This window comes from Acanthopagrus latus, chromosome 20 (genome assembly GCF_904848185.1).
Source record: "Acanthopagrus latus isolate v.2019 chromosome 20, fAcaLat1.1, whole genome shotgun sequence".
Taxonomy (NCBI): Eukaryota; Metazoa; Chordata; class Actinopteri; order Spariformes; family Sparidae; genus Acanthopagrus; species Acanthopagrus latus.
The window spans coordinates 13,863,173-13,883,779 of record NC_051058.1 but is presented as its reverse complement, the minus strand read 5'-3'; the positions used below and the strand labels follow the sequence as shown (position 1 = coordinate 13,883,779).

The 20,607-nt window shown below is 41.0% G+C and overlaps 2 protein-coding genes across 8 annotated transcripts; both read right to left on the bottom strand.

Moving 5' to 3' along the window:
- Positions 1-14: 14 nt before the first annotated feature.
- dbf4b (DBF4 zinc finger B) lies at positions 15-6,809 on the bottom strand. Of its 3 annotated transcripts, none has more exons than XM_037081162.1 (12): positions 6,671-6,809; positions 5,917-6,120; positions 5,198-5,389; positions 4,918-4,968; positions 4,745-4,814; positions 4,413-4,477; positions 4,186-4,228; positions 4,037-4,082; positions 2,841-2,969; positions 2,589-2,727; positions 2,370-2,503; positions 15-2,248 (listed from the first exon to the last, which is right to left on the bottom strand). In XM_037081162.1, exons 2-12 carry the CDS (start codon positions 6,064-6,066, stop codon positions 823-825), a joined length of 2,445 nt encoding a protein of 814 aa, XP_036937057.1. In that variant the 5' UTR covers positions 6,067-6,120; positions 6,671-6,809; the 3' UTR covers positions 15-822. The 3 variants fall into 3 exon arrangements, with proteins under 3 accessions (XP_036937057.1, XP_036937059.1, XP_036937058.1); XM_037081164.1 differs by having other exon boundaries at positions 4,186-4,225; XM_037081163.1 differs by having other exon boundaries at positions 5,917-6,070; positions 6,671-6,804.
- A 751-nt stretch (positions 6,810-7,560) lies between these two features.
- Positions 7,561-16,902, bottom strand: LOC119009681 (gap junction gamma-1 protein-like). Of its 5 annotated transcripts, XR_005071790.1 has the most exons (5): positions 16,728-16,876; positions 16,523-16,619; positions 14,978-15,054; positions 8,506-10,855; positions 7,561-7,754 (listed from the first exon to the last, which is right to left on the bottom strand). XR_005071790.1 is itself a non-coding variant. In XM_037081171.1 (4 exons), exon 4 carries the CDS (start codon positions 10,800-10,802, stop codon positions 9,429-9,431), a length of 1,374 nt encoding a protein of 457 aa, XP_036937066.1. In that variant the 5' UTR covers positions 10,803-10,855; positions 14,978-15,054; positions 16,509-16,619; positions 16,749-16,902; the 3' UTR covers positions 7,885-9,428. The 5 variants fall into 5 exon arrangements, 4 of the variants coding, with proteins under 4 accessions (XP_036937066.1, XP_036937064.1, XP_036937065.1 ...); XM_037081171.1 differs by lacking the exon at positions 7,561-7,754 and having other exon boundaries at positions 7,885-10,855; positions 16,509-16,619; positions 16,749-16,902; XM_037081169.1 differs by lacking the exon at positions 7,561-7,754 and having other exon boundaries at positions 7,885-10,855; positions 16,749-16,902.
- Between the last annotated feature and the right edge of the window lie 3,705 nt (positions 16,903-20,607).

The following is a 20,607-nucleotide window of genomic DNA, read 5'->3' as shown; positions in this document are numbered from 1 at the left end:
GCAGCAGGGAGTGGTTATGGTTAAAATCATTTATTTAAAAACACTGTACAAGGATGGACTTCACATTTCATAAAGAGGAATTCTGCCAAGAACTGAGATCACACGGTGTCTCTCTTTGCTCATTGAAAAAGGTGCAGCCTTTGGACAACATGTCGTTCCGACATTTGTCTGTTGCTGATGAGAGATTACAAGTTTTTAAATGGTAGATGACCTTACACTTCAAAAAGTGACAAGTAAAGATAATAAACCTCCTGTGGCTGTGGCACACTACTGTGAAGCGGTCGTCTCTCCTTGACAAAGTCCGTCCTCTGGCCCACATTCAAACACCAGAGAGCCGTCTGACATCTCGCAGGTTGTGCAAGTCCTCCACTCTACTAACGCCTCATCAATGGCAGCGCGAGTGGGATGTGATCCAGATGCAGCACTTACAGTAATTGAGTAATGCCCCCTTCAGAAAAGCCTCATTAAATTCTCAATATCACCATGAGTTTCCGGACATAGCTGCTCAAAGACTGCAGTCAGCAAGATATAAAGAATATAACTTAAGAGATCTGTGCACAAGGAGGATTAGGGTTTGAAAGGGAAAAATGATAATAGATGTTCCTCAAATTCCTGAGAAGCAGCCTCTACTGCAACAAAAAATAAAAATCTGCACCTCTAAAAACAGCAAAATATTAAATTTTAGCTTGCACTAAATCTTGAATATTTATTCAGTGTACATTTTACTGACTTTTCTCGATGAGCTTAAGTGCTGCCCATTGGGATATGCAGCTGCAAAGTCATGGTTATTCCAGTTTTTTGAAATGATCAAGAAAATAGCAATCAGTGCTGAACCTCAACAATCTGGACCACAGTCCTGGAAAACGCAGAGGGGTCCATGTCCTCCCCGCACACTGAGGTCGTCTGTGTCGATGGCTGAAGGGCGGTATGCAGACGCGACTCGTAGCTGGTGTCGTGCATCCAGGTGCACGTCCTGTGGAGGAGTTCCTTATCGAGCTCGCGGCTCTGCTCGCTTGGCGACAGGGGAGCCGCTTTGCTCGGTCCCAGCCGTGACAACAGGTCAGAGTCCCAGTCAGAGTCTGACGATGATGGAGAGAGTTTGGCTAAGTCTGGGATGAGGGCTGACTCGATGCACACCGACGTAGAGTGGGATAGCGAGTCTTGACTGGAAAATGTACTGTGAGATTTTTCATTGGGGAGCTGAAGCGGGGAATCAGAAGTCTTTGGGCATGATTGCTGATCTGCAACTAAAGTGCAACCTTGACCTATAATGTCCCTTTGAGTGAAACTCTGTACAGTAGGAACACAAAACATAGTAAAAGTCTGTTTTGAACCAAGTGATTCCAGAGTGCAAGTTGTGCCAGATAATAAACAGCCATAAGATTTTACCATAATGTCACTTTCTGGTTTTGCACCATTCCCTTTTTCAGTGCAGATACTGGTTGCTGTTTTCCTCCTCCTTTTGCGGTGCTTATGTTCTGGGCTGGCCGATCTACAGCGCTTTTTGGGGTTTGGTTTTGTCGATGACTGTTGAGGGAGGGAATGAGATCTATGTGAAAACAGCGTGGCAAACTCCAAACTATTAGAGGGACATTTGATCCCATTAAATCTTAAAAGACTTTCTTCATGTACTCCTTCAGAATTTGATAAGGCTAACAAGGGAAGTTGGAGGGTGGAAACGGGAACTGTGACAGCTGGGATGGACTCAAACACACTTTCTCCACAGTCCATTTCACAAGCATGTCCTTCCACAGCCTCTTCAGCGGGATATCGTTGAGGACTGAGGACAGGAGGATCTGAATAAAGACAGTGCAGCTCCATACTGTTAGATGGATAAGGGACCTGTGGGCTCAGAACTGGAGGCATGGAGTAAGGGTCCGGAGACAGACATGGTGTATCAGGGCAGGAGGATAGATGTTGAGCATCATGCTGCCGGCTAGCTGGGTCTTGGGCTTGTAGTTCAATATCCAATACAGGCATGGCTGGACTTGAAGAGCGAGGATGGCAGTCTGTGTCAGCAGTGACAGGCTGGATGTCAGCAGGTGGAGTGGCTGGATCTGGGATGGGAAGCTGAACTCTTGGTGATGGGCTGCCTGGGCCACAGGAAAGAGGACCCATAGTAGGGCTGGAGAGGTGAGTATTGAATGATGATCCTTGTCTCTGCAAGGCCTGAACAGCATGCTCCGTCTCAACATCAGTGAGAGGCTCAAGTTCACAGACATCTTGGATGGTCAAGGGAGTTGGTGGTCTAGAATAAATACATAGATAATACTCAAAATCCTCAATTTAAATCACAGAAAACACATCTGGGTGCAGTGAAAATATTTTTTTTTCCAATATTACATTACTAGGTAATAATCCAAACTCACCTGTTCAGTGTTTCTTCTGTTTGTTGAGGTGGATCGGGGTCGAATCCAGGAAGCATTTCAGCCACGAGTTGGTCCACTACGCTGTAATTAGAAAGATCCAGCACAAATGCACGGTGCTTATCCGACTGCAAGTGCTGCAAGGACCAACAAAGACCACAAGTTACAAGGAGGTGAAACATCAGTTACGTTCCAATAAAAGTAAATCTTAAAGGTTTTCACCTCCTCAAGATTAGTGAAGGGTTCATGGCAGCATTCACAGTAAGACAGGTCCTTTTTGCGTGGCCTCCACAGTGATGGGTTACAGCTGAGCAGAGTTTGAGATTTATCCTGAATGCTGCTTTCAACTTTCTTCTTTTCCCTATTTAACAAAGAAAGAGCTAAAATTACGATGAATCCATATTTTACCATAACAGAATGAAACAAACTCTTAAAAACTATTGCATTTGTTTTCCCTGTTGCATTTAAACAAACCTGGTTTTATTTTCTCCTTGCTCTGTTGGTTTTTCAAACAGAGGAGGAGGAGATTCAAAGGGACTAAATCGGCCTGAGTACCACAGAGTAGGGAAGGTCATAGACTGCATGTTCAAGGGCTTGTATTTCCTGGTTGGAAAACAAAACAGAACACAATACATGAAAACTAAGTTAAAAAAGAAGGTTCTTCCCAACATGAATGTCAGATTACACATGAGATCAACCCCTGAGAGACTAATATTCAAATGTTTCAGATTTCATGGGTTCAGTTTCTCACAGCGATGGCCTATGCATTAGCCAGAGCACTTCAATTAACTGAAATGAGAGGGCAAATGAAAAGAGCTGTTAGCACATGGAGATCCCCTGCAGGAACAGGCAGTGGAGCTTGCAAAACCTCATCGAATAGAAATCGTATCCGCTTGGGCTCTGGCCTCTGCGGGAGCAGCATCACTCAGGGGGGCTTGTCACATTACACGATGGGACTCCTTAACAGCTTCAATTAAGAAAATCATCTGGGCTGAAATGTAAACCCCCAGAACTCGCTCCCAGTGGGGTAGGAAGGGCAGAAACATGGGGACAGGTCATTGCCGCTCATTGTTGTTTCACTGTCATTATGCATGAATGGCAAAATAGGATCTAATCTGATACTAAACAACCATTGCATGAAACCTGGCAGGCCTTAAAGCTTAATTCATTCCAGCTTGTCTTTCTTGATTAACTGGAATAAAGAAACAGAGGCTACGACCTGTACCGCACACTAAGAATGTATAAAATGATTGTATGAAAACACAGGTACAAAGCGACAGTTATCACCTAAATCTGCAGCTCTGGTCAGCTTTATGGACCCTCACGGGGAATTTCCGTACATTGTCTAGCTTTCTGGCCTGTAAATGTGTCATTTTGGTTCCCTTATAGTGTCGTTTTCTGCAATAAGAGCTCTAAAACCCAACTGTTCACTGCCTGCTCAAGACCAAAAAACAGACAGGCCCTTTGAGAGACTGGCTATTCAAGCATTTAGCAGCTATAAGAGCCATATACTCTTCCAAAGTTGGTATATACCCCAAAAAAAAACTAACACAGAGTGAATACTGGAGCTTCCATCACAAAATGACCCAATGAATGCCCCATTACTACAGCACGTATCCTGTGAGAGGGAAAATAAACTAAAACAAAACTGAACAGAGGATGAAACTCGCCTGCTCAAATCTTCAATTTTAAGATAGGGAGACCTCAAAGCCGCAGCTGTAGACCAGGAGACATAAAGAATAAATTATCCACAGTCACACCCACCAAAATACAGTACTGTTGAAATGCACACATTAGTTTAACATAGACATAAACTAACCTTTGACAACATGAGGACCTTGTTGTTTGGTGGTAGTCCTCTGCTATGAAAAAAGATGGCAGTTTAATCAATTTAAGTTCTACCTGCCTGCATCTAAAAATCGTTTTAGCTTCATACTAATTAACTAACACATTATTTATTTACTTGATTTATTATTTGTTTTAATGTAAAATTGGTACATTTAGAACTCGTGTAAAGTTAAAAGACATTAAGCCTGAACATCATACCTCTTGTCTCTTGTGTACCACACTGAAACGCTCTTGAGTCAACTGTTTCAAATATAAAAGGACATCTGATACTTCATTAAGGAACAATACAAGACTTTCTCAATCTCTAAGACATCTGTGCTGGTTAGCAGATTTCTCCAGCTTGCATCAGAAAGATGAAGCAGGAGAGAACAAAACAAAAGCTCTTACATGGTGCCATCTGCTGTGAGCAAAGGTTCACTGCACTACAGATATGAACACAAAACTGCCAGATAAGAGCTTCGATCATATCATATTATATTATATTGATGTGGAATTTCACTCATCCCTACTGAAGTTAGTTAAAAGGATACCATCCACATACAAAATCTTCACTCCCCATGATCGGGCGTTGGCCAATACACTGCTCCTCTGTAGTTGTTCCTGTAAGACAACATCAAGTTAATAAACAAACCCATGTTGGTCTTCTGTGTTTCACCAGTACCTACATTTTAACAGCAGATCTGCAAGATAAATGATAACTTACATTGTTACGAATGGCTTTTTCAAGTAGGGCCTTCCCACGGCTGCCACAAGCCTGTATAGAAAATGCAGAACAGATATGATGTTTATTCTACCTACAATTTAGAGTAACATCCACTAGGATAGTGAAAAAATGAGTTGGTGATGAATGTGCATTTGTCTTTAGATGCTTGTTTGTAGCATTTTCATAATTTCTCATATACATTAAATATACATATAAAAATGTCCACATATCCTTTGCAAATGTAAATGGTTTTAGAAAACTTGTGGATGATGCTCAGTACCATTGGTCTAGGAGTTCCTGGTCGCCGTTTGTCACTGCTGACGACACTGTCTCGAGTCATTATAGGACGCCGAGCTTCTTCACTTGTCTCCTTCGCCCCTGCTTTTGCATCAGCACATTTCTGGCCCTTCAAGTACTCTTGGTTTCCAGTCACAACAAAGCTCACATCCTTGTGCAGGAAACTCTCGACCCCCTTTCGAAAAAGTAAACAAAACATCTACTCATCAGTCTCTGCTGAAGACATCTGTCATAGTCTGACCTTCAACTTTTTTTGCACAAAATATAACTTTGTCAATTGCACATATGTATGTATTTGCTGTGAATTATTATTTACTCTGTATACTTATTTGTAATCAGTGCTATATTCCATACACCTTCTGTTTTAAGACAACAACATAGCAATGTTATTGCTGTGTCTTATTCATCATACAATAAAAAGGTAAGACACATTGTCACATTGTTAAATAGCTGAATTTTATGAATTTGGTGTAAATCAGTTGTAAGTTAGGGTTCAGCCACTATATCTTCTACAAAGCGGAGCCTAACTACCACATTTCTCATGACATAGATCAAAGAATAAAGTTGAATTTTTCTCAGACTTTAAAGAAGGCAAACCATAAAAACTGATGCTGTATGGAGAATGTCACTGCACAGAATAAAACCTCATAACAATTCTTGAATACAGCTAAACAACAATAAGCAATCTCCACATAGGCTTACCCCTCCTAGAAGAGATATGGCCTCCAACAGCAGGGCTGTTGCACGTTTCTTCACATTGTCCAGATAGAAAGTCTTCCCTTCCAGTTTCTTCCTCCCTGGACACAGTGAGCCCAGCAGGCCTTGCTCCTCTGCACACTGCTGGTGCAGCATGATCCTGGTGCAGGAAAAGAGCTTAAAGCCTTACAGAAAAACACCAGGATCCACCTTAAATTGAACAGTGAACAAAGTTGTGAATTTACCGTTATGAGGCAATACAGAGTATTTTCAAAACAAAGTAGCTCATTTAAACAGTTGTACAGCTAATGTTTAACAACACTGTTGACAATGTTGTCTTAAAGTTCGACGGGTAATGTAATACAAGGTCTTTACGCCTTGAGTAAAAAACAGTATAGGTTTCTTCTCAACGGTCAAATAAATGTACAATTTACAGTAACAAATTTGCCCATATCAGTGTTGCAAAGTTCATACAAGTTATCGTGGAAAAGAAAGGGTATGCGGTGTTAGTTTACAACCAAAATAAAACAGCGCTGTAAGTGGACGGTACATTAACCTAGCCACCTTCCTTGTTAGCAATCTTAGCTGCCATTAGTTAGCATTAGCTGACTTTAGCTAGCTTAGCTTTCCTGGTCATAGACAACAGCTGGGAAACAAAAGTGTGCAGCTACTTTGTAGCGAGGATTAATGAGCCGCTGAATACTTTCATGTGTCGTGGGAGGAAAAGCAAAGAAAGAAAACATAATAGCTGTAAGCTTACGTTTTGTTACTGAACTGGAGAAATACGAGAAACGTTGTTGCTATTCACCAGAAGGTGCTCGAGGAGCAACCGCCGCTTTTTTAAAAACACTGGCGGAGACGTGAACGTGAATGTAACGTCACATCCGGTAAAACGCTGCCTTCATGTGCTTGTTCATATTCCTGAAAGGCAGCCATTTGTCCTTTTGGGCTAGTCAAATACTATTGTTTTGTGATTTAGCAAGGAAGTGAAACGGGATTGAATTTCGGTACAATTAGCAGGCAGCTTCTTACAAGTCAACTTCTTGAGCTTCAGTGTACTTTTTCAAAGTCGATGACATGCGAACTGTCTCTATAAGATTTTGACGTAAGGCTCTGACAGTACCATGAACGCAGCACAAAGGATGTTGAAGCATGATTTCTAGTAACGTAACATTTTGGCTATTTTGTTACTTTAGGTTCCCTTTTCCCTGGAAACAATTTCCAGAATACTGGATATAGCCCACTTGGAGACACGTTTGTCAGTTCATACATTTATTTATGCAGGCTTCAGCTTTTTTGGAAAGGGAACTTAAACAAAACAGAGTCAATAGCAGCCAAATCTGCAAAAACAAAATAGTACAGTAAATTTAAATCATCTCTGATCATTAGTTTGTAGTTTGTGTATTTAAGTTATTGCTCGCTATCAATTTGTGTTGACTTTCATCTGAAAAAAACTTTAAAAAAAACAAAACAAAACAAAAACAAAAACAAACAAAAACTAAATGATACAACATGATCCCCTCTGACTTTGTCAGACAAAGCGATGGCTGAAGAATGGCACGTAGGATGTTCCTTTACGTGTTGATGATATGTTTGCCCCAAACAAACCAAAGACTGGAGCTATCAAGGAACAATTAAAATGAAAACGTGTTATTTGGCATATATTCTTTATTTCACAAAAACGAAAAAAGTCAACAGGTGTGCCTCTCCAACATCATTAACATTGTTTAGAAAAACTAACTAATTTTTGACGTTGTGCTCAAAGTCAGGCTGTCAACTACTGACTCATCCAAGAGGGAACAGGTTATGTCTGATCCTATCCTGTCCAGCAGGGGGCAGTGTCCCTGTAAATATAAAAGTCCCAGTGAGGAAAGTAAATTGACTTAATCTATACTTGATTTATACTAATCATAATATGTTTTATCAGGTCATGATGCCAATTTGTTAATTGTAAGACAAAGACAACAAGACAAATAATACCAATTCTTTATTCAAAACGTGCACTTTTGTTTAGAAAAATATTTTAACAAAAACACTGGCACAGTGCAAAGGACTAGCCTTAATGACATTTCAATTTGAAAATCTGAAAATAAAAGCATGTATTAATGATTAGGAATTGCTTTTAACAAAAAACAAACAAAAAATGCCAAAGCCAGATGCACTGGGTGAGCTTTGCACAAACTAGTGGAGTACTGCTGATAAAAACCTTCTTAACATTAACCTAAAAGAAAACAAAAAATCTCTCAAAAATGTTAATGGCTTGACAATGACACTGACAACAATTTGGACAACAGGGTTAGGACATCAAACTTCACTTCCACTGAATGATAACATTTCAAAATGTGTTGAAGCATTCAAGATTAATCCTTCCTCTCAGAAAAATGACACAGAAACACCGTAAAATAACCAACTAACAAATATACTCCACATCAATCCACAACAAACCTGGTTTGGTGAAAATATCAATGCAATTTTGTATAGTCAGATACAACAATATTGTTCAAAGCTTAACCCCGTTGATGGTAATGAAACTAGTAAAGCACTAGCTCCTGTTTTCAGTCTGTATTGTTATGACATTTTGTAGAAAACAATTACCTGTTCAACAGTTGTACTCAAAGTGATGCAGAGTCAACAGGAAGCAGCACTTTGAGTGTTTAAGTAAGGCACCTTAGGTTACAAAGAAGCCTCTGCATATTCACCAGGAATCGAAGACAGCACCAACATCATCCTGCACAAGCTGTTTAACGAAACATACAAATATTTTGATAATTTTACTCCACTGTAATTCAACATTGAATACAGTGACAAAAAACTGTTGTCAAGCTTTGTCACAGATCATTTCTCATCCTCTTTACATTATCTTCAATGGGTTTTCTTACACATTTTCACTTACGTATTAGTTGCAGGATCTATCTTGTACTGTTGAGTCCTAGGACTAAATACTGCTCATAAAAACAAATGAACATTTTTCATTGCTGTTAGCTCTTCAAAGAGACTGTTATTGAAATACAGTACAAACATACTAAATAAAAACATAACTTGAAAGCTACAGTTTGAGAACAAGAAATTTCAGCCATCTGTTCTTGAAAAAGATGACAAATAATGATCTGATTATCAAAATTGTTGACCATTATTTTTCTGTAGATCAACTAATCGATTAATCAACCAACTGTTTCAACCCTAAATCAAATGATGCATTCGAATCACTGTCTGTAATATATCGGCATGAGTATGGACCATTTATCATCACTGGGTCTGTTTATGTTTATAGATTTGAGGGTAAATTATGAAACTGTTTGATCCTCAGAGGATGGAGCTGTCAGTGGACTGCTACAAGGTAGATCCTGACACTAATAATCATTTATAACTATTTTAATGCCATGAATACTCCAGAAAAGAATGTAATCTGGGCACTGTGTCTACTTATTTTTAAACACAGTTTGCGCAAACAAATGTAAATAATGAGTCAGTCTGAGAAAGTTGAATCATAACAAGACCATCAGTCACAGTCTCCTAGCTCAGATCCACTCAGAGCCCTTTATGACTCCATATTTGCTGCTACTGCTGCCGCTGCCGCTGCATCTGTCTGCATCTGCCTTGCTGGAGGTGTATTTGGAGGCCTGTCGGTGTTTCCGTTCACGGTGAGGCTTGCTGTCATTGTTGCTGTGGCTCGTTGGCTGGCTGTAGGCCTTACTGTCAGCCTCCAGCTTGTTCTGAGGCTGACGCACGTCCTTGAGGACCCCTCTGGGGGCGTCTCCCATCCCCCCTTTGCACAAGTTGTCTTCATTATTGGTGTACTGCTGGCGCTCCTCTTGAGCAATGTTCACGTGGTTCTGCCGGCATGCCATCTTGGCATTACTGAGATCGGTGATGGGTAATGGTTGCTCGTGGTGCCCCGGAGATACCAGAGGAGGCTTGATGGCGATGTTGTACCCAGGCGGAGCTGATGGTGCATTCCAGGAAAAAGGGTAGCTGCTGTAATCCTCTCCACTCAGCCCAGCCTTATTGAGAGCACCATGTCCCCGTGTCAGCCCGTAAAGCTCGTCGTCAGGGAGCTGCACACGGCGGGAGCGCACAATCTCACAGATGGTACCTACGCCCAGATGAAGCATCTCCCATATATTGAGTGCCAGACAGAGTAGGGAGACTGTGTACATGATGAGAAGGAAGATAGTTTTCTCAGTGGGTCGTGACACAAAGCAGTCCACATTGTGAGGGCAGGGCTGGGAGGAGCATATGTAGGTGGCGGGCACAGCAAATCCATACAGCGCGTACTGTCCACACAAGAAAGCCACCTCCAGCAGGGAGCGTGCCAAGAGCTGAAGGACATAAATCCGCATCAGTCCGTCCTCTCTGATACGCTGGCACCCATCATGGCGCACCTTAACCTTTCGTTTTCCCTCACCACTATCTTCTTTTGCTGCTCCATCACTCTCCATTTCTGCCATTTCATAGATCATTGGGTCTTCCTCTTGGTCATCCTCAGCCTCTTCGATGCCCCTGTGCTGCTTTCTGCCTGCGAGATAGTGTTTTTTGGGTTTAATCCGCGAAAATCCCCTCACTGCCCCACTGTCGGCTTGCTCCTCTGCACGAGCAATTTTGTTGACAGCGTAGCCGATATACATGAGTGAAGGGGTGGCCACCAGGATGATTTGGAAAACCCAGAAGCGGACGTGTGAGAGCGGAGCAAAGGCGTCATAGCAGATGTTCTCGCAGCCTGGCTGGCCCGTGTTGCAGACAAACTTGCTCTGCTCATCGTAGTAGATGGACTCACCTCCTACGGCCGTCAGCACAATGCGGAAAACAATGAGGACGGTGAGCCAGATCTTGCCCACGAATGTAGAGTGGTTGTGGATTTCTTCCAGCAGGCGAGTCAGGAAACTCCAACTCATGGTAGTGGCAGGGAAACTACAGTGCAAGGCAACATACACCTCCTTTTACTCCCCTGTGGAGAGAGCAGAAATGGTTAACCTCTGTACCATGCATACAACACACGAGTATCAACATCAAAATTCCTCCTTAACAGTGTCTGGCACATGGAAAGAAAAGCAAAAACTAATCATATACTGGATTTTGGTGTGCGTCTCTCAGTGTGTCAGTGTGTTCATGCTGCAAATTAAGACACCCCACACTCCTCTGCTGTGTCCACAAACTAGTTTAGCTCCAAGCACTTAGTCACTCCTGCACTATACATGGTTATCCAATAGGGCATTTCTTCATATTAACAACATGTTTACCCTTGATTCTTTTAATAGCTGTGCCCTAAAGCTTATATGTAAACATACACTTGGCATTGGTACACGCAGGGGAGAGTAATGACAACACTGGAATGTGTAACCATAATTGCTATTGTTAACTGAATGTCCCTGATAGGCATTTACATTATCTTTCCATCCAGATGTTCCATAAGCTTAAGACTTTCTCATCTGGTGCAAGAGATGAAAAAATCGTTTGAGCTGGAAAGCTGAAGAGTAAACAACTTATTTTTTCACTGTCACTTTTATCAAAATTACTGATCAAGTTTTGTAGTTGACAAATCATTTCTGGAACGTCAGTAAAACAGCGCGTGAGTGAGTGAAATCTGAAAAGATGCATAAATGAATGAAACCACTTTTGATTGGTATTCATGTGTAAAACGCACTTTCCTCTACTGAAGCTGATATCATTTTTGTCCTCTAATAAACTAAACCACGTCATACTGTATCTTACTCTGAAAGAACTCAGTTTGACCTGCAGACATCCATCTGCCCAAACCTTATGCTGCAGACATCTCTACGAGTCACTCATGTGAGAAGAAATCTTCGACGTTCAGACTTCTTGGGGATAGACTGTGTCTGCATGTGTTTGTGTTTGGAGGGTTCATCAGGATAATTTATGAACTTACAATCAAGGTTCCTGCACGGCTGCTGAATACGATGCAGACCCAGAACAGCCTTGAGGTTGTTCTGGGTCTGTCGCTGTATGGAGTCAATCATATTATCATACTTTATGGCAAAATAAAAGGTATTAAATCAAAATTCTACTCTTTCAATCTATAGGTCTGAACTTTGTATGACTGCTATCTGACCAAAATTAGGCCCTCTGGTTTTCCATGGGTTTGTCTTGTAACTTGAGCTTTGTTGATTTGTTTTATGACTAGAAAGATTAATTCATTGGTCAATGGATGAAAATGTGTTCAGCAAAAATGTGACTGTTTCTTGTAAACCAAAAGAAAAAGCAATTTTTTGCTGGTTCCAGCCTTTCATACATGAAGATCGCTCTCTGTTTCATATCACTTTAAAATGAATGTTTTTTGCTTTGGACTGTTTGTCGGGCGATTTGAATATGATCCAATACCAGAGGAGGCTCGATGGCGATGTTGGGATGTCTGGGAAAATGTGATGCTTTACAATATATAACAATTAACTAATAATGAACACAATGTTCCTGAATTAAAGTGAATATGCAATTCTCTAAGTGCATATACAGGGCTGCCCACGTGTTTATTGATGCCATGCCACTGAAAATGTCTCTCACTGACATACTAGATATTCTGACACACTGTCACACTGAGTCAGTGAGACATTTTATGACAAATAAAAAAAGAAACCTCCTCCAAAACCAGGTCCAGCTGCTGTTAACTTGCTGTTGTGTCTCACTATAAAGAAAAACACAGTCTTGAATGTCTCATTAAGAGTCACATGCCCTCTAAAACTGCACATCTGGCCCTGTTGTGTAATCTACTATTCGGAGGCCCAGTGGCACGGCTACCATCACCCAAACACAAATATGGTGGATGGCAAGAAACTGGGAAGAATCCTTCACTATATTTATACTCAGCAAAGCAAATCATGCAGCTGAACAGAAATAAAGAGAGAGGCAATTTAATTGCAAGCCACAGAATCATCCATCTTAGGTAATGACAAACCTACCAGAAGCACATCCATCCTACACCGACCCAAACAAATGAATTAAAATTAACCCCCGTTTAGATGATTACCTGACACAGAGCAGAAAAGCGCCCTCGCAAAGATGGTTTCATACTCTCCCCACACGATGTGCACGCACCTGCGTTTTATGCATAGGTTGTACGACTGATAAACCACCAACAAAGAGCTCTACTCCTCAGTCTTCATCAGTCTTTTGCCCATTTTTCAGTGCAGTCAATGCACCATCTCCTAAAAGTCTTCGAATCCTGATTTGGTTGTTGATAACCATGGAAACAGGCGAGGCTTTCGAAGAATTTCAGTCAGCCCTTAAATACCCCATCCTCTTTTGTTACACATGTATGCACAAAACCAGAGGCTGCTGTTACCACTTTTTTCTGGTATCTACATAAAACCACCAACTGCAGGGGTAAGTGGACCAGAGAAGATCCCTTTCTAAATAAAACTGCAACTAAAGTCCAGTCATTATGTGAAAAAAAACCTGCCTTGTCTCAGTATATATCAACAGCTCCATTGCCCAAGTTGCCCATAGCGCCACATCCTGCCATGCCTGAAGGTGGTACGCAGGATTTTCCCCGGATGTCTCCCAGCCCCAGACCCACAGCCTCCAGTTTCCTACAGAGCCAGTAAAAGAACTATTTGAGGAGTGAAACTTTAAAGAGCAGACACACGCCTATCTAAGAAGGCTTCAAGCTGTGAACGTGAAGGTCTGTGGCTTCCTTCAAAGCAGTTAAAGTGATTCTCCACCCCAAATCTATCTTTTCAGTATGAAATACTCACCCACTATAAACTTAAAAGGCGACTGTAAAAAGTTTGTAGTTTGCTAACACTGCATCTTTTTTCTTGATTAGAGACATACTATACAATTGGACGCTCATGGGGCAAACAAAGAAAAATGAGAGGAGGAAATAACATGCAACAAAGTGCACTAGCTGAACTCAAACATTGACCACACATTCAGCATCTTCAATGCAAGATTTAGTAATCCATCCTCAGGAAAGGACGGCAAGTCAGACCACCTAAACTTTCGTCTCAGCATCTCCCCTCACAGACATAGAGACATACCCAGACATAGAGCCAACAGGGTGCTGGGGCCACCTCCTAAAATATGTCCAACTACACACAGAAGAGGCACAACATTATGCTATCTAGACACCAGCCTCTGGCGTAGAGAGCTCATCTGTCCACCTGAAGAAGCCAATACAAGTACACTAAGTTGCAGAAGTAAACATCGTCCCGCTGAAAAGTGCTGGGAGTATCTTATATGATCCACAGAATGAGAGCCTTGCATAAGAGCATCTTCGTCATCTTCTGATAGTAATTACTTTGCTCTTTTGCCCTGTGTGATGTTGTGAATGGAAGTGTTTTCAGTTAAAAGCTTACTTTGTCTTACCACCTTTCAATATATTTTACAATGACAGTAAATACAATCCATTAACTACAGTGGCCTCCTCTGCAAAATAGTCCTTTAGCATTAATGTATTTGTGATTTGATTATCATTACAAGAGGAATTCTTAACAAACTGTGACAGATGCCAGGGGCCACATGCATAAAACTGAGTAGATTCACAAAAAAAAGTGTGGCACACAAAGTCAAAGAAAATCGTTACACATCAAATTTATAAAGCTGTGAATACACCTAATTCTAATTTACTAATCTCAAACATTGTGGAAACAGGCACACGAACACAAGCTTAATTTCCACTCCAACATCTACCCATACTTGGAAATTGGCAAGCAATCTAAAGAAACTTTGTTTTACTCCGAAGTTACATCTCACCTTATCTTTCATGTCGACCTCATCGTCTCACGCTAAGCCTGGGCTGAAGCATGTGTGTTCACCACACAGTCTTGCTCTATGAATACCATATTGTATCTGGGAAAAGGCTTACATTTTGTGTGTACATCGTTTATACATCCGGCCCTTGGTCTCTAGTGTAAACAACAACATTTTCTTGTGGTTTTCAACCTCATTATGTTGAAGACTGAGTGGAGTACAAATAAGCACTTTGAGACTCAATAACCAGCGGTGTCTTTTATCCCAAAAGTAACAGGATCTACATTTTAAGCGTTCTTACAGAACAGGGTCAAAATAATTAAAATTTGAAGTATTTTTGCATATTTGAAGACAATCTTTTTACCTCTTTCTGTTTTTATCCTTCTTCTATCCTCCTTGTTTTCACAGCCAAAATTCTGAGATATGTCAAACCCCATGTGCCTGCAAAGCAAAAAGAGAGATAAAAAGAGTTTAATACAAATCCCTCCATTGTATGTAGCCACTTATCCCTTGCAGCCTCATGGGAAGTTGGAGCCGATCTCAGCAGACATTGGACAAGCAGCGGGGTAAACCCTGGATAAGTCAGCAGTTCATCAGAGGACTAACATATAGGGACAAACAACCATTCACTCTCACAGTCACACCTACGGACAACTTAGAGTAACCAATTAAACCAACTTTTACATGTCTTTGGACTGAGCGAGTACCGGAGAAAGCCCACCAAGACACGGGGAAACATACAAACTCCACACAGAAGGGCCCTGGTTCCAGCTCTGGAACCCAGGACCTTCTTGCTGTGGGGCAGTGGTGCTTAATATCAGACAGCAGAGTTGCTATTAAGTCACAGTTTCATGGTGATTTTTTAAAAGCATATGCCTCCAGTTTGAAATCTAAAATGAGAGGGAGAAAACCTGAAGGTGAGGGTTACAGCCTTTATGTTCTTTCAATCACAAATCTCATTCTCATTTATTACTAAATAATGCTGCAAATGTAAAGGTTACACAGCTCTCTCAACTCAAATACCCCAGAGTAGCATGTGCAGCCAGATATCCTAATAATTATAGAAAAAAATATGTGCTAGGGGTCTATTTGGCTTCCAATTAAGCACAAAATAATTTAACACTAACCAGCTGCTTTAACATTACTCTTTTCTTGGAGATTTCTGGGGAATTGTGAAGGATAGACCATTATTCAATTGTCATCAGTAATTTTGCTATTAGTTTTAGCTCAGGTAATTCATTATGGTTGGTTGATTCTAAAAGAACAGTCACTTCTCTTGGTAAATCAATGATTAGCTAGCTAGGTTAATCAATTAAATATCTTTTGGTTTTGGACTGCTGGCAAACAAATTATTTGAGTTGGGAATGAGGATATTTTCATCGTTTTCGTTTTCTCCAGTAAATGGTAGTAAAAGATGATTTTTCAAAACGACATTTGGAGCTGTCTGAACACCTCCAGTCCTGGTTTCCGTTGCTAGAAACTTAAGATAACGTTAAATAAAGCTGTAGCCAACTGTAATGTTCATAAAAGACTGTCAAAAGTCGCCTAGAAGATTTGTTTTATCTTTTTAACGGGTAGTGAAAATATGAATATAATGCTTAATTATGCCTCTTAATTATTACCATGACATGTTACAGTAAGTTGGTTATAAAACTTTACATTAATAGAGAAGTTAATCTGCAGCTAGGTAACCAAACTACCTAGCTAAATGTAGCAATGTTAAGGTAGCTAAACCAGTTCTCCGAGTTGGATAAAGCGAAAAGGGAAAAGTCAACAAAGAAAAAACAAATCTCGTGGTTTATCTAAGACCCTTCCCTTACAATTTTTCTGGTAGTTTTCACTCAAACATACTTTCACAAGTCACAGGACACGAACACATAAGGCTATGAACTCACCACAGCATCCTCACCTTTGTCAGACGCACATTTGGCGCCGCTCCCCTCCGTCAGAAAGCTGCTGGGTCAACGGCAACACTTCAACACATCAACCGGCAAGAAACGGCTCTCCTGTCAGGGGGGAAATACGCACATCAACGCCGAATTACAGGAAAAAGTACAGTAATGACGCTGAGGTGAAGAAATGTGTGGAAAGTTTTAGGTAAATGAAGTCCTTACTGGTTTAAGTGTAAAATTTACTTTTTAATCGCGGCGACTGGTCTGAAGAGAGAGATGATTATATGTGCAGAGAGGAGGACAAACGGACTGGTGCGAGGCAAAGGCGAGGAGGGGCTTGTGTGTGTGTGTGTGTGTGTGTGTGTGTGTGTGTGTGTGTGTGTGTGTGTGTGTGTGTGTGTGTGTGTGTGTGTGCGTGCGTGCGTGTGTGTGTGTGTGTGTGTGTGCGTGTGTCAAAGTGAGTCAAGCATCATGGAGTGTTTTGCTATGGAAGTCAATTTCCTCCAGCTAAAGAAAAAAAAAAGAAAATTAATGAAAATTAAGCTTGAAGCAAAAAATATTTCCATGGTATTCATCATTGTGAGATAAAACAAAGTCATTCTGGGATAAAAAAACAAAAACAAAAACAAAACAAAACTAATAATAATAAAACATCTGACATAAAAAAAAGTCATAATAATGAGATGAAGAGTTAATGCTATGAGGTAAAGCTGATAGTTAATGGATCAAACGTGAAAAAATATGAGATTAAAGCCAAAATTGTGAGATTAAAGAAGTCGATATGGGGGGAAAAAAAGTGCAATCTTTTAGATAAAAAGTCAAAATGGTGAGACAAAAGTCAACATTAGAAGATATAAAGTTGAATTTTTTTCTCCATTTTGAAAAATGTAAAACCCCCTGTGCTTAATTGAATCCAGCTCTTATAAATCATGGGGACATGATTATTTACTTATAAAGATTTATGTATAAAAGTAGTGTTATGGTCAAAAACAGGCAAACTCTGACCTCAAGTCAGTGGATCACCGACACACCTGTATGTTGTTGAATGCATCCCTGACTTCATTCGTCACCTTTTGTACGACTTCCAAAGAAGAAGTCTTGTTATATGTAATACCGGTTCTACTTCATTGTGGTCGCATATTTTCCAGTGTTAAGATCTATTTCCGTCATCAGTGTCAATCAGTCATCAAGGACATTTGGGAGGTTATCACTCGTCAAATGAGGACTTATTCATGTCAGACAGGAGTGGCTTTATCAACATTGCACGAGATGCTTTACAATAATGTTAGCACAGCGGAATGTGCATACTGTTGCACCCTTTTTGAATATAATGCAGTTATTCACTGCAAAAGGTTCTGGTCTCCTCCAGTTTCTGGTTCTGGCTGCACAGACGGCAGAAAGAATTGGTCATGAGTCAAGGCTTTATGAGACGGGGCAAAGACCAACACATATATTCACCACACTGTTGTCTTTAGACGCAGTCTAAGACTGAACAGACGCCAACAGTTTGTTTCATCTTCTTCCATCAGGCTTTGGATACAATTCATGGGGTTTGTTTTCATCAAGAGCTTTTTAACCTTCCACTATCACAGCCCTCGACAAGCTACCTTAAAGGGGCACTCCATGAATTTTACACATAAAGGTCAGTTTACTCGTTATGGAGCCTGAACAAACAGCTGCGTAATGTCATCTGTAGTTCTCGTGGGAGCTTGCTATAAAATAACTTGGATGATGTGAACAGCCTGTGGACTTCACTGGGGGTGTGAGGTGAAAATGACGAGAGCGGTTAACACTCTCCGACACTCTAACGAAAGATCCTGTGTGGTTGTGTTGCAGGAGTTTGTAGTATCCAGTGTTTTTTGACCAGGACTGTTGACAAAGACATTCTCAAACTCCATCATTATGTGTTTTAACTTCCTGCTTACACCAGACATGGGAGCGTGTTGCACTGTTGACATCTGCTTCCTCTTACAACCATCCAAAGACATTTAAGCGATGTTATCATATAAAGAATTGTTGACATGTTTACACATAACTAGTCTGAATATGTTTATAGGCATATTTAATGTTTACCACAGCGTCTCTGCTGCTCTCTCATGCTAGCCAATTTGTGTCAGTGTTTCCCTGTGGTATCAAAAATGTTATTATTTATCCATATTTTTCAAGGTAATGTATCGAAGTTAGGCGTTCCAGTATCGTGACAACATTAGTATGAAGTATAACATGAAGGAATGACTCTAGCAACATAAGATATTTCCTTCTACGGGACTCTAACAAACATTAACTGCTACGTAACAGCACTAATCTGGTCACTTCTACCGCATGATCAACTGGTCACATTTCTGGATCCGAATGTGTCGCTAATTGTGTTCTATTATATGTTCCTGATAAATCATTTCATTTCATAACAGAGTCACAGACTCATTCGGCCAGTTACGATATTCAGCATCATCCAGATGAGTTACCGTCAGTTCTTAACATTTTTCCCCACAGAGGGACATCTGCAAAAGGAAGCTAGTCATCGAGCTGGCGGATCAACAGTTAACGCCTAACGTGACTTTGCACTAAAGAATGGCCTTCAAAAGAAAGTTTCCAGGCCTACTCCAAACTTCACACTCTTCAGTGTTTAATTGTCTCCTCGTAGCTGTAAACGCTCATCCTTTCCCCGGTCATAATCATGATTTTGTTAGTGTATTTCTGTAAGTATGTCAGTGAGACCTCCATGTGAATGTGGACGTGTGTTCCCCACTACGGGCAGTGTGTGGGAGGCCGTGTGAACCGCTCGGGACTGTGACTTCTCACATGTATTTAGGGCCGGAAATAGTAACCAGAAGACATCACAGGAAGTGGAGCCAGGTCAAAGATTAGAAGTCAGGATAAATTCTAGACCTCTGTGGGTCTAGTTTCCCGTTTCTTTGTTAATCCGTCTCTCATAAGTCCCAATTTAATTGTTATACTTAATGTCTAGACTGCCTCTTGAACTACTTTTGCCCCAAAACAGACAGACTGTAACGGCCTCTGTTCAGCTTTCCTCAACTGCTACAGCTTCAGTGGATAATTTACGAATACATAAAAGCCTCTCGCGTCGCAGCGAGCCTTACTTCATGGTGTTTAACATCCTCAAGGACATACCAGTACAATTCAAACATTGTTTTTTTTTTTTTTCTGTGACTGATGACCCGCAAGCGAAGGAAGCTTAATTTTTATCTCCACCATTTATCTCAAGGACACAGACAAACGTAAGCTCGGGCGGCCCGCGCTCCTTTCCCATCTCCATTTGCTGCTAACTGACTGTTTCTGCCACCGCTCAAAGCTATTAGCCTGACTTCTGGCTGGCATTGTTTTCTTAAACTATCAGCAGAAGAATCAAACACAGGCGAGTGGAAACACTTACAGCGCTAATCAGCCTGATAGTGTTTTGGCATCGGGAGCCCACTTCCTAATTTGGAGCGACCTGTTACAAGACCGGAGTCCCTTAACTGAGTTATCTTTCACCTCGGAGGGAGTAATTGAATGGAGGAAAATCAATGGGGGTATCAATAAAAGCAATCATCGGATAGCCCCTGCCAATTTAAAGCATTTTAACATTTGAGTGTCTTCTGTCATTGTTGGGGGGAAGGGCTGTATCAGCTGGTTTGTGGATATAGACAGGAAGGTATGACAGTTTGAGATCCTCGATGTCCGATTGATGTTAATTGGGTTTTCTGTCCATCCACTTACCCCCGAAGGTCATCGAAAATTGGGTTGGGCGGCAAGTTATCCTCCGCCAATTCAATCATAATAGACACAGCATGTACTCTTTGCCTAACAATGTCAGCCTCAATATGATCTAAATTGGAGGATCAATTCCGGGCAGATCAATCGAGCTGAGAGTTGCAAAAGTCCCGAGCGCACAGAGGGTTTTTTTTTTCCAAAGGAGCGGTAACTGAATCATATTGGAAAAAAAGAGGGCGATACGAAGTGTTTTGCACTGTCAGTTCTTTGCTGGTGGTGTTATCATTAGGGGGTCCTGGACTGACAACAGAAAATATAATGGTGGACAAGAACAATGACATGAAATAGGGCCTGAGGGACAGAGTGACAGGATAAATCAGAGGGAAGA

Coding starts and splice junctions, on each gene's coding strand:
- dbf4b (XM_037081162.1), bottom strand. CDS start 6,066: ATGCTGCACCAGCAGTGTGCAGAGGAGCAAGGCCTGCTGGGCTCACTG. Junction 4,969..5,197: donor CAGGAACTCCTAGACCAATG/GTACTGAGCATC, acceptor TTTTCTATACAG/GCTTGTGGCAGCCGTGGGAA. Junction 4,083..4,185: donor AGGTCCTCATGTTGTCAAAG/GTTAGTTTATGT, acceptor CCTGGTCTACAG/CTGCGGCTTTGAGGTCTCCC.
- LOC119009681 (XM_037081171.1), bottom strand. CDS start 10,802: ATGAGTTGGAGTTTCCTGACTCGCCTGCTGGAAGAAATCCACAACCAC.